The 12,669-nt window shown below is 53.7% G+C and overlaps 1 protein-coding gene across 1 annotated transcript; it reads right to left on the reverse strand.

Moving 5' to 3' along the window:
• Nucleotides 1–1,347: 1,347 nt before the first annotated feature.
• On the reverse strand, nt 1,348–6,849 carry ARL5C (ADP ribosylation factor like GTPase 5C). The gene is given in 7 exon segments (XM_060082449.1): nt 1,348–1,396; nt 3,379–3,416; nt 3,418–3,537; nt 4,057–4,140; nt 4,838–4,985; nt 6,123–6,183; nt 6,804–6,849. Coding segments are annotated over 7 exon segments (546 nt in total).
• Between the last annotated feature and the right edge of the window lie 5,820 nt (nt 6,850–12,669).

The raw sequence follows: 12,669 nt of genomic DNA on the forward strand, positions 1-12,669 counted from the left end.
TGTTTCTCTTTGAAAATAATCTAATGGAAGAAACATAGAATCTGAACGGCGATGTTTAGAATTCCTGAGTTCTTTCTCCACAATCACGCCTTATGGAAACCACAAGGTTAAAAAATTCCTGAGCCCTCTGTATGTGTGTCCAGCCTCTCACAGAGATGTTACTACCTGACTTGGGAAGGGAAGAGACCCACTGACCTCAGGACCATCCCAGGTCTTCTGGAGTGATAGCACTGCTCCCTGTACACAGATGGGTAGCCTGGGTTTCCATCCTGTTTCCAGCTCTGCTTTGATAGGACCCCTGGGCTTTTCCAACCCCGAAGGGCCCCTCCTCCCCTCCTCCATGAGTTAGCAACAAACCACTCTCTCCCCTAGGCCCAGGCAGAGCCCAGAGCTCTGAGTCCTGGCAAGTGCAGTGTCAGTCACCTGGCAGAGGGCTGTACAGCCCAGGACCCAAGAGCCAGTCCCCTAGCCAGCTGGACCCTTGAGGCAGCCCCCCTCCATTTCCAAGGTGGATTTCCCCTGTCTGAGAGCTTTGTCTGAAAACCAAAAGCCAGTCTGAGGCACAAGCAGAAGAAGCAGGCAGAAATAAGAGGTGAGCAGTTTTCAATGACATTTATTACACCTTCATAAAGTTCCTACTACAGTGTGAAAAAAATCACTAAGAAAAGACAAGAAAAGCAGATGCTCTAGGAATCTGAGATATCTGGGAGGAGTAGGATTCACACTGGAAGGACACTGGGAGTGAAGGTGTGGCTTAAAGCTCAAAAGCTGTGGTCAGAGGGAGTGGGAGGGTGAGGGAGGAGTGGAAGTCCCTGCAGTGTGAGGGACTGTCCCTGGCCAGGAGGTCCTGTCCTCTGTGCCTCCCCTCCCAGCTTTCGGCCCTGCCCTCCTTCTCCTGAGCCGACCCCTTCACCTTTCTGGAATCTCCTCTGATCAGAGGGTAGGGGACAAAGATGGCTAAGGGGCCAGAAAGCTGGAGTGGGGGTGAGGGGGGTTAGGATTAGGGTTCTAGGAAATAAAGAAAAATTCCAGGGTTTCTTACTCGGTCCTCCATGTTTCCTACAGAGAGGTTCCCCAGCACATCCAACAGCTTCCCTGGTGTCTCCAAGAAGGATACCTGCTCCCATGGGGTGAAGAGCAGCTTTTACTGTTGTCCCGTCTGCAGCAGTTCAGGGTGCTCAGTCCAGCTCCTCAGTGGGGATTGGGTGGATTGTGGCAATCTCACTGTCCATGGCTGCCCCTGGTCCCACCAGAGAATCACAGAAAAATAACAAATAGTCACCTGGGTTTTCCACCCCCATAGTCCATGCAAAACCCTCAAAGTTTCTGGTTGGCCTCAGGCTGACATCAGTTGACAGTGGCCCAAGACTGCATCCCCTGAAGCCCGGCAGGCAGCCTACAGGGACAGAAGAACAGGGCAAGGATCAACATATCCCATGAGGGTGATGGCCTTCCCAGCCCCCAGCCCCTGCTGACTGATGGAGCGACCAAATTTATACCCAGTTTTGTGTTCAGTTAACAAATATAAACGGACTGTGTACCTACCATGTATCAGGTACTGTGCTAGGGGTTACTGGTGAAAAATAGATGTGCCCTCTAGGGCTTACAGTCTAGCAGAGGAGATAGCTATTAAACAAATGATCAAACAATTCTGTAACTACGTACTGTGATAAAGGTTAGAAAGGAGATGTACAGAGGCCTCTGGATGTCTGGGAGTCAGGGAGGGCTCCTTTGAGGAAGAGGCCTGGAGACCCACCTTAGCAATGTCTTTGGGCAAGGCTCCAGTGCCCCCTTCCCACCCGCTCCATCACTGGGTCAGTACCAGGGTGGCTTCAAAGGCCTGGGAAGAGGCTCCATAAGCCAGTTCTTCCATTATACTGTGAGCAAGCCCAGAGAAGGAGGAGAGCTTGGCCATGTATCACTTGGCACAGTGCCTGGCACATGGGGGTTACTTAGGAAATGCCGACTGAACTGAACCAACTGTGGTTTGGGGGAGGGGGTCCTCCTGACCCAGGAGTTGGCAAGGACACTGCCAGAAATGTGTGGTTCCTTGGGCTGGCCTGCCTAAAGTCTCCCCTTCTTCAACTGGGCATCCAGGCCCCCAGCCTGCTGTGACTCCACTTGAGAGGGAAGAGGAAAGGGAGCTCTCCGGGCCTGATTCGAGGTCCTTTCTGTAGGGCCATGACCTAGCTCCCTCACATCCTTCAGGTGTTTAAGCAGCTACCTTCTCAGCAGCCCCTCCCTGGACACCTTATCTAAAACTGCAACATTCCCCACAACAGACATCCAACTTCCCTTTCCTACAGATTTTTCCCCTTTACGCTTATCACTTTTAACTTACTGTATATTTTTCTTACTTTTATTGTTTATTGTCTGTTTCCCACCCCCCCACACACCCCACCCCCACTGGAAAATAAGCTCCACAAGGGCAGGGATTTTTGTCTGTTTTGTTCACTGCTGTTTCTCAGGTGCCTAGAACAGTGCTTGGCACAAAGTACAGTCATTTCTCCATATCCATGGGGAATTGGTTCCAGGATCCTCGCAGACACCAAAATTCTCGGATACTCAAGTCCCTTATATAAAGTGGCATATATTTGCATATAACCTAGGCATATCCTCCTATATACTATAAATCAACTCTAGATTACTCATAATACCTAATATAATGTAAATGCTATGTAAATAGTTGTAAATACAATATAAGTGCTATGTAAATCATTGCTGGAACACGGCAGATTCAAATTTTGCTTCTTGGAATTTTCTGGCATTTTCTTTTTTGAATATTTTCAATCTGCAGTTGGTTGAATCTGAGGATGTGGAACCCATGGATATGGAGGATGGACTGTAGGTGCCCAGTGAATGTTAAATGAATGATATCATTTATTCTCTATAGGAACTCTGGGAGGGAATAGGTATAATCACCCTCCTCTTTACAGATAAGGAAACTCAAGGCCAAAAGGACTCAGAGATTCCTGCCTGGAAGGCTTGTCCCCCAGGTCTTCCCATGGCTGTCTCTCCATTCAGGTCTCAGCTCAGAAGTCACCTCGTAGTAGAGATGGTCCCTGACGACCAGAGCTAAAGCAAACCCATCCCTGTTATTCAATTTCACTTTCTTCAAGCACTTCTCAGTGCCTAAAATATTTGTGTTTAGGTGGAGTGTCCCCTCCCTCCCCACTAGAACAAACCCCTAGAGAGCAGGGACCCTGTCTTGCTCACCGCTTACCCACAGCATCTTAACCATGGGTAGATGCTCAGCTGTCCTGACCCAGGAGCTAACTGTGAGCCAGATTCTGACAAGAGAGGCACAGGAGAAGGTTCTGATGGTCAGCACCAATGGTTAGGCCAAGCCCTGGAGGTCCAGGTGGGACAGCCATTAACCTTTCCCCAGTGAGGGCACAGCAGCCTTGTATGTGCCATGTGCCACGGGTGGTCTTTCATGGCACTCAGGGTGAGGAATTGGGAGATCTCCACGGTGGTCATGGAGTCCTTCATGTCCTGCTTATTGGCAAAGATCAGGACGGAAGCATCTCATAGAGCCTGTGGACAGAGGAACCCAGCCCCAGTCAGCCTGCCAGGATCCAGCCCCCCTTCCCACTGCCCCATGAGTCCTCCCTACCTCCCCTGCTTTCCCAGGTCGGGTGGGGATGGAGGTCCTGCCCAACACTAACAACCACATCCAGTGACACCGACAGCTCCTGGAATGCCTCTCAGCCAGCTCATAGTATCCTTACAACGATCTCAGGAGGTAGGAATTGGATGATCCTCTCCGTTTATACTTGGGGAAACTGAGGATTAGAGAGGTGACGTAACTTGTCTGGGGTCCCACAATGAGTGAGAAGTGGGGTCAGAACCTGAACTTGCAACTCTGGCTTCTGTGATCAGTTGTGCTGAGGATGTTCTTGCCCTTCATCTGGGATAATCTCGCCCTGCCCAAGCTGCTGGGATAGAGGTTCTCAGAGACTGGGGCATTAGGAATAACGCTCAGAGAGGCTAAGTGAGTAGACTGAGGTCACAGAGCTGGTACACCGGCTCCTCTCCCAACTGCAGCGGTCTTACCTCATGGGCCAGCATCTTATACAGCTCCTACACAGTGGCCAGCAGTTGATCCCGGTCCGTGCTGTCAATCACAAGGATGATGAACTGGCCAGCAAAGGCGAGTTGTGAGTGACGGGCTTTCTCTTCAATAAACGTGTCTCCTTGCTCCCTGTACTCTGCCCTGATGTGAGTCCCACAGAAAACAAACTGTGCATTCTCAAGACCTCATTGCCCTAGTCCCATTTGAATTCCCTTTTCTATCCAGACCCAGGGCGGACTGAGCACAACTTCTGATTGTGTGCCAGAGGTTATACCAAGCACTGGGCCTTCATGACTCCATTTAGGCCCCATCACAACCCTGTGGAACTGGAACTGTTACTATGCCCATTTACAAACTACGAGACTGAGGGTCAGGGCAGTGATGTATCTTGCCCTTGGCCACACAGCCTATGAGTAGCAGTACTGGAGCTTGAAATCAGCTCTCACTCCAGGAATGAAACCACTGGATTCTGCTGCTGCTAGAATGAGAAAGTAAGGCCCCCAGAGACAAAGGACCTACCCCATCCAAGGCATCCAACAGAAAGCTGCCAGCAAGCAGACAAAGCTGCCAGGAAGTATTCAAAAATTTTAACGGGCTTTGTGCTGCATTAAGTATTTGAGACATCTGAATTAGCTCTTGTTTTATTGTTTAATTTTCACAACCCAGGGAGGTCATTATTATGGTCTCCGTCTCACAATGGGGGAACCAAGGCTCAGAGAGGTTAAATGACTGGCTAATATCAAGCCCAGGCACCCTCCTCACCTCAGCATTGGAGTAGTATGTGTTCCAAGCGGAGCTCAGAGCCTCATCTCCTCCTATGTCCTACATGAAGAAGTGGGTCTTTTGCAAAACAATCTTCTCCACGTTGCTACAGATGGTGGGACATGTATGGACCACCTCATTTGTCAGGCTGGGGAGGCAGGAGAGGGTACCAAGTGCTCAGCCCAGTCCATTCTCAGCTCTGGCCCCCACCTTAAGTCAGGCTGAATCTAACTTAGAACAATTCAGCCCAGGTTGACGGAGCCTCTGCTGGGCATGAGGGAATGCAGACAGGAGTGAGACCAAGTCCTCCCTCGCTTGGACCCCAGAGAGGGGAGACTTATTAGAGCAGTATCCCCAAACTTTAATATGCAGCTGAATCACCTGGGAGTCTTGCTAAAGTGCAGATTGTGATCCAGTGGGTCTGGGCTAGGGCCCAGCATTTTGCATTTCTAACAAGCTTCCAGAGGATGCCAACACTGCCGGTCTGTGGACCACACTTTGAGTAGCAAGGGATCGGAAAAAGGAGACAGACATAAGTGAGGGCCATCAGAAAGGGGTTTTGTTTAAAGTGACTTCGAAAACACACACGTTTTTATATGTAGGAAATGCCTCTGAAAAATCTGGGAAGTGAAACTGGGAGTTAGGGGTGAGAGGGAAACTTACTTTTCACTATATATGCTTGTATTGTTTGAATTTCCCTTTTCTTCTAATTAAAGAAATATATATATATGACTTTTTCAGGGGAAAATTTTCCTAAGTAAATAGGTTCCAAACAGGAGAGATGCCATCCAGAGTAAATATCGGGAAAAGCTCCGATGGATAATTACTCAGCACTTGTGCCAGACTCTGCTAGACCAGGAGCTACAGAGACCAGGCGGACCCAAAGCTGGCCCTACCTTCTGGGTTTGAAGAAGGGGGAGAAAATGCAGACACAAGACTGGGGTGCAGGAGTTAGAAGGAGAGACCTGACGCTAGGGGGAGCGAAGAGCACGGAGACCATCGGGCAGGTTCGGACCGCTTCAAGCCCGCAACCGGGTTTGGCAGGGGCCGGGGGCAGACGGAGGGGAGCAGTGGGGTTGCTCATACCGAGCAGGATTCGAAGGCCTGGCCGAGAAGTCATTGAACTGAGCGGCCACTATACCAGGAAGGTCACACCAGGTTCCGCCAGTCAAGCCTCCTGGCTACAGGGTAACCCGAGAACGCAGGAAGAGCTCCGGTGATTGGTCCAAATGCTTGTCAGTCTGGTGGGAAGGCCCAGCCCCGCCCCCATCCGAGAGTTGCTTACAACTGGTAGAGAAGGGAGGTCTTTTCTGCATTGTCCAGTCCCAAGATGATAACCTTGTGTTCTGGAGGCATCCGGGGGAAGGGCAGGATCGGGGCCAAACCCGATGACCAAGGGACTGTGTGCTCCACCAGGCCTCCCAGGAAGGAGACAAGTGTTCCCAGCAGGCTGGGGGGCCAGTCCCCACCTTACTACTTCTGCTCCCCCGCCCCCTTCCCCCACAAAAAACCAACAGGGCAGGTTTCTTTCCCACCGGGCCGAGACACCTGCGCCACTCCTGAACAGTGGAAATGGGAGCTGAGCCCCACATTCCCCGCTCCACATTTCCAGAAAAGCGATTGTGCCAAAGGTCGGGGGCGCTCAGGGCTTGCCAAGAGACGGGGTCTGAGGAAAGGGCCGAGCGAGCGTGAAGTCACAATCGCAGGAAACCGGCGACAGCGTTGAGCCGGAGGAAGGAGGCTCGCCCAACCCTGCGCCCCTGGGCGCACCGAAGCGCGCGACTGCCGAGGAGTGGGCGGGGAGGGGGCAGGGGAGTCTGCGGAGCAGGCGGGAAGGCCCCACTCAGGACCCTCCGAGCCCTAGGTCCCCCATCACATCCTCCCAGACGACCCCAGATCGGGGGAATGGGGGGACAAGTGGGAGCCGTATCAAACCGGTCGCTTGGATGCCCTGTGCGCCCCTTACCCTGTTTCCCGAAGATGCTCATCAACTTGCTGATCAGTTGTCCCATGGCACGTCCCGGGTCAGACAGGGATAGGACTCGGGGGCCTTCGGGTGCCCGGGTCGAGTCCCGGCGCTTGGAGCCCCCACCCCCCACCCCCCCGGAGGGCCGGGCAAGCTTTACCTATGGGGTTGCGGACGCCCCATGAGTCCGTCCCCTAAAGGGCTTGGGAATCCCCTGGGACGCTGGCCCCTCGAGGGCGCTATGAACCTCACATTGACAATAAGCTACGTGTCCAGAGCCCTGGAGGTGTAAGGAAAGTGGGGTCCAGACTTCACATCCTCCCCCCCACCCTGAGAAAACCCCAGAGTTCTCTGGGTGGACTACTCCGCACTGCAAATCAAAGAGACCTAGCACAGGGGCCCACATCGGATGCCAGCTCTCCCTTCTCCGAGTGCCATGTCTGAGGCACTAGACAAACAAAACCCTAGGCCACCCGCCTTCTGTACTTACTAGCTGTGTGAAGCAGACAGAGCCCACCGCTCCTCTCTGAGCTGGGAGAACATTCCAACCCTCTACAGGTCTCTAGTTGTTTCACCAGTGTGGGTCCTGTAGGCCTACTCAGAGTGAATTCCCTTGGGGAAGGGCAAGGTGTCCCCTCCTTTTGCAGGCCCCTTGGTGATGAGCAACTTCTAGGTGTAGAGCAGGGCTGCTTCTGCGGTTCACGGACAAAACAACTGCTCCAGCACAGCTTTCTGATTCCCAAGGGTGGGCATCTGAAGACAGTGACGGAGCAAAAAGAGAGCTCTCTCAGCCGGAGACCCTGCAAAGGGGTCCAGGATACTAAGACCCAGCCAAGCAGAGCCTGGGCCAAGAGAGAGCCAGGCTGGAAGAGGGAGAGGAAGCGGGAGCTGCTTGTGGCTGTTTGTGAATTTCCTTCTTTGCTTAAACTGGGAAAAACCAGAAGACAAAAAGAGAAACGGGGAAGGCAAACCAAACTCAGGCTGAGGGGTTGGTTAAGAGAGACCAGTCACCACACGGGAGACTCGACTCCTTCCACTGCCACTGCCACTGCCACTGCCACTGCCCTCTTACATGCCATGAGTGCTCCCCTTCCCCAAGGGAACAACACTTTCACTGGTCTCCCTGCCTCCCCTTTACCCAGAGCATCCTCCTCACATCCCTATTAACCTTCCTAAAGCACAGCTCAGAGTCTGTTACTCCACAGCTCATAAACCTTCAAGGGCTCCCTATTGCCCACTGGAGTCAGATCAGTCTCCTCACCTGACACTGAAGAGCCTCCAGGAACAACCCCCACCTGCGTCTGCAGGTTATCCCCCATGCTCTGCATCCATGGTCCTTGCCCACACAGGCCCAACTATGACTTTGCTTCTGTGTTTCCTCCACCTGGATGTCCTTCGCCACCTCAGAAAGGTGGGTTCCTCTGTCCTTTTAGGTGCCGGCCATAAAAGCCACCTACTTCCCAAGCCCTGGCCTGGTTCTCCAACTAAATGGGGCTTCTTTCTACACTGAGATGATAACTGGCATGTCTGCTTTCTCCAGTCAACTGTGAGTCCTAGGGAACTCCCTGGCAGTCCAGCGGTTAGGGATCCGCACTCTCACTGCCAAGGGCCTGGGTTCGATCCCTGGTCGGGGAACTAAAATCCCATGAGGTGTGGTCCAAAAAAACAAAAAAAAACCCCCAAAACTGTGAGTGTTAGAGGGCGGGGTCATGTCATGTTCATCTGTGTACCCCACCCCCACTCCCTGCCCGAGCCAGTGCCTGGCATACAGTGAGGATGTGTTGTTATTGGATTGAAGGGCCATAAGTTAAGTTACAGCCTGAGAAATGGTCTTTGGAGTATTAAGAAAAGGAGTATGAGCACAAGTTGAAGAGGATTGAGGAAGGCTGGGAAGTTTGTGGAGAGAAGAGGGAACAGCTCACTAAATACAGAAATTTCATCCCACCCAGGGTGGTGCCCAGAGTTAGAAGGAAGGAGAACTGACTACCAGAGCCCATCTGGGCTGATTCCATTTCAGTCCTCGTTAAAAAGGAGCTGGGGCTGCGTCTGGGTGGAGCAGGATAGGGGCGCTGAGGGTGCTAGGGGAAGCAGCAATGTTTAAAGCATTTTTACCATCTGTTTCCTGGAGGGGAGGCGGGAAGGAACCTCTTAACGTACCCTGACCCCACCATCAATAGCAGAATTGAAAGTGACGTTCTGCTGGCCGGAGCACATTCAGTAAACACACAAGAGCTGCCTCTGCTGTGAGGCCCAGAGCCTGGATCCTCGGGGGTGCTCATTCATTTATTCATTCATTTGACAAATGTGAGTCAGGGATTAGGAACACGCCAAGCAGACAAAACAGACCCTATCCGGGTCTTATGGAGCTTGCCACCTAGTTCGGGAGACAAATACACGCACCAAAAACCAAAAACCAACCAAAAAAAAAAAAAAAAAACCCACAACCCTGAGAGACAGGAGGCTGGAAGGCCTGATTTAGAAGGGAGCCAAGGCACACGTCTCTGAGGGTGTGACTACCGGGGCTAAGACAAGATTTTTGTCAAGGGTACTGGGCTGGAAACCACACTGTTTTCCACCCTGCTCCCAGGCCCTGGTGGCCTCACCTCAGCTCACTTTTACAATGGTGGAAACCTTCAGTCTCTCTGACCTCAGCTCACTCTAGGGTGGAACCTACTCAAAAGACAGAAGCAGGGCTTCCCTGGTGGCGCAGTGGTTGAGAGTCCGCCTGCCGATGCAGGGGACGCGGGTTCGTGCCCCGGTCCGGGAAGATCCCACATGCCGCGGAGCGGCTGGGCCCGTGAGCCATGGCCACTGAGCCTGTGCGTCCGGAGCCTGTGCCCCGCAACGGGAGAGGCCACAACAGCGAGAGGCCCGCGTACCGCAAAAAAAAAAGACAGCAGCAGCTGCTCAGGGAGGGAGATAGGAGGGGTCCCCAGCATCTCGGTTCCTGAGGCCCTGAGGTGGCTGCGGTCTAGTCCCAGCCGACTCCAGGTTGTGGAAATCCTCACATGTTGACAACCACCAACGTGCTTATTGTGTGCTGGTTGAGGGCTTATGGTTACCAGGAGACAAGAGTCCCTCTCTTCAGGGACTTCCCTGCTGGTCCAGTGGCCAAGACTCTGCGCTCCCAATGCAGGGGGCCTGGGTTCGATCCCTGGTCAGGGAACTAGATCCCCCATGCCACCACTGAAGATCCCACATGCCAAAGCTAAGACCCAGCGCAGCCAAATAAATAAGTAAATAAATAAATATTTTTCTCTCCTCATCTCTCAATATCTCTAAGCCACCTAGAAATGCCTCTGCCGGCAAGTTCTGGGCAAATGTAATTTCAGGCAGAAGGCACGTGGAGAGAAGACAGAAACATACTCAGACACCTGCCTCCTCTTCCCCTGCATCCCTTCCCTTGCAGAAGCTAGGGCATCCTGGGCCAGGGGAATTAGCATGAGACTTGGGGGTCACGGATGCCGCAGAACTTGAAATCCGATCTCAGTTCATGTCCTTGCTTGATGGCTGTGTTACTATGGGCAGACTGCTTAACCTCGCTGAGCTTTATCTGTAAACTGAAGCTAATGAGCCTAAAGTACCAGGGTCCACTGCGGACGGAGTTCCTCTGTGCAGCCCCAGACCAAGCCTGTTTTCCGCTCTTCTCTTGGACATTCTCCCACATGCACCTTAAACCCACCTTGTCCAAAGCTAAGTATCATTTCTGCCTCTGACCTGTTTTTTCACCTGCTTCCTCTATGTCTGGGAAGTCCCTCACCCACAGTCACCCCAGATGCCTCCCTTTTTCTCACGAGCTGCCTCCAATCACTCTCCAAGAGCTCTCAATCGTAACTGCTAGATGTCTCTGGCAGCCACCGCCTCCCATTCCACTGAAAACCCGCCTCATTTTTCACCTGGAGCATTGCAGCTGTTTGCAAGCTAGGCCCCCCTCCAATCTATGCTCCAAACTGCAACCGAGACAAGCTTACCGTCGCTGCTTACAGTCCTTCGGTTTCTGATACCAGCTTGAGGACAAAGCCCAAACTCCCTAGTGTGACTCAAGGCCCCTGTGACTTGCCCCCGCTGACCCCTCTCTTACCACCACCTTGAGAGCACACTTTGCCAGCAAAGTGCTAAGAACGTGTCCTGCGTGTCACCTATTTCCTCTGCCTTGAACACTTCTCCTCCTTCTCTGCTCAGGTTAATTCCTAACCAGCCTTCTAGACTCCACTCAAGCCTCACCTCCTCCACGAAGCACCCCCTGATCTCCCTAGGTTAAGGCAGGGACCCCTCTTCCAGGTGCCCCCAGGGCCCACCGCTTCCCACATCAGAGAGCTCGTTGTGCTGTCCTGAATCGTCTATAGCTCCCACTTAGACTTGTGCCTGGTACATAGTAGATGCTCAATAAATGTTTGCTCAATGAATAAACACAGGAAAGAAAGATCGATTCCATTGAGAGGCAGTGGGAGGAGCAGTACGATGGCAGGCAGGCTGGGCTCCTGTCCCAGCAGTGCTGGCTTTGCCATCACCTCCCTGCTGACTGCGGGCCAGTCACTGGACCCGTGGGCCTTCCCAGCTCCTCGTTCCTTGGGTTTGCTAACCCCTCATCTGGAGGGTCCTGACGTCTGTTGCCCTCTACACACACACGTTGCGCAGGAGCATTCAGGTCCACCACCCCAAAAACAAGAACCACGAGGGTGGAGAAATGGTTTGTGCGTGCTGGGTGAGGCAGGATACAGGCGACAGCAGGAAGGATCAAGCGTCCCAAGTCCACATCCGGCCAGCTGACGGTGGCGGGAACGGGCACCGTCACGATCTTTCTCTCAGTCTGGGACGGGGATGGGGGTTCCTGATTCTCTGCCCTTCCCCACAAACAGGCCTCTCCCCCTCGCACCAGGTTGGTTAGCAGGGGCTGGGGTGGGTAGTTGTGGAGGCATCGGTGGAGAGAGCCGGACGCTCAGCCCACCCCTCCCTGGGGAGTTGGGGAGCGGCCGAGGCCACAGGAGCAGAGAAGCAAGCACCGGCCTCGAAGACAGGGTGCCAGTGGCTCTGGATCTGACCCCTGAACAACACCGGGGGCACCCCACTTCCCGTCTCAGCTTCCCGTTGTCCCTGGCTCTACTTATGGGGAGACAGAGTGGGCAGGCATGGGGCTCGGGGCTGAGCAGAGCCGGGACTGGCCGCGGCTGTAGTCCCGCACCCACCCCTTCACTCTCCCTCCCTGCACGTCAGCAGCTCCCACACACCTAGGCTGGCAACCCTGCGGCGGGAACAAAGAAGCAGGCTCAGGAGGTGGCCGCAAAGGACAGGAGGGCGGTTTTATATGTGGCAAAATACTTCTCCTAGGGGAGTACAGACGGACAGACAGACAGATGGGGGCACAGGACACCAGACAGGAAGGGGAAAGGTTGGGCAGTGGTCTCTGCTAACCAGTAAGTGGAAGCTGCACCCCACCCCCGGGTGGGACATTGGCACAGGAGGTGGCGAGACAGGCATGAGGCGCCCATCCCTGAGGCGGGCAGCCGGGCAGGGCCCAGTCCTCGTTGGCACAATCGGCGCTCTGGCCCAGCTGGGTGCTGGTGGGGGTGGGGGACAGGGCTGCTGGGCTACGGGATGCTAGGCTGAGGGACCATCCAGGGCAGAGGGGGTACCAAGGCCTCTCCTGGGGGGCGTGGACATGGGTAAAGGACGGGATCACAAGAGGCAGATACAGAGCAGCAGCAGCAGCAGCAGCAGCAGCCAAGCCCCCCCGGGGGAGATCCGAGGTCCTGAGGCAACCCCTGGGGTGACGATTACCTTTGGGGCACCAACCCACAGGGCCTCTCCCCTGGGGCCTCAGGGTGAAAGTGAAGCAGTTTTTTGGTTTCAAAATGAGCTGGACCAG

Source organism: Mesoplodon densirostris, chromosome 18 (assembly GCF_025265405.1).
Source record: "Mesoplodon densirostris isolate mMesDen1 chromosome 18, mMesDen1 primary haplotype, whole genome shotgun sequence".
Taxonomy (NCBI): Eukaryota; Metazoa; Chordata; class Mammalia; order Artiodactyla; family Ziphiidae; genus Mesoplodon; species Mesoplodon densirostris.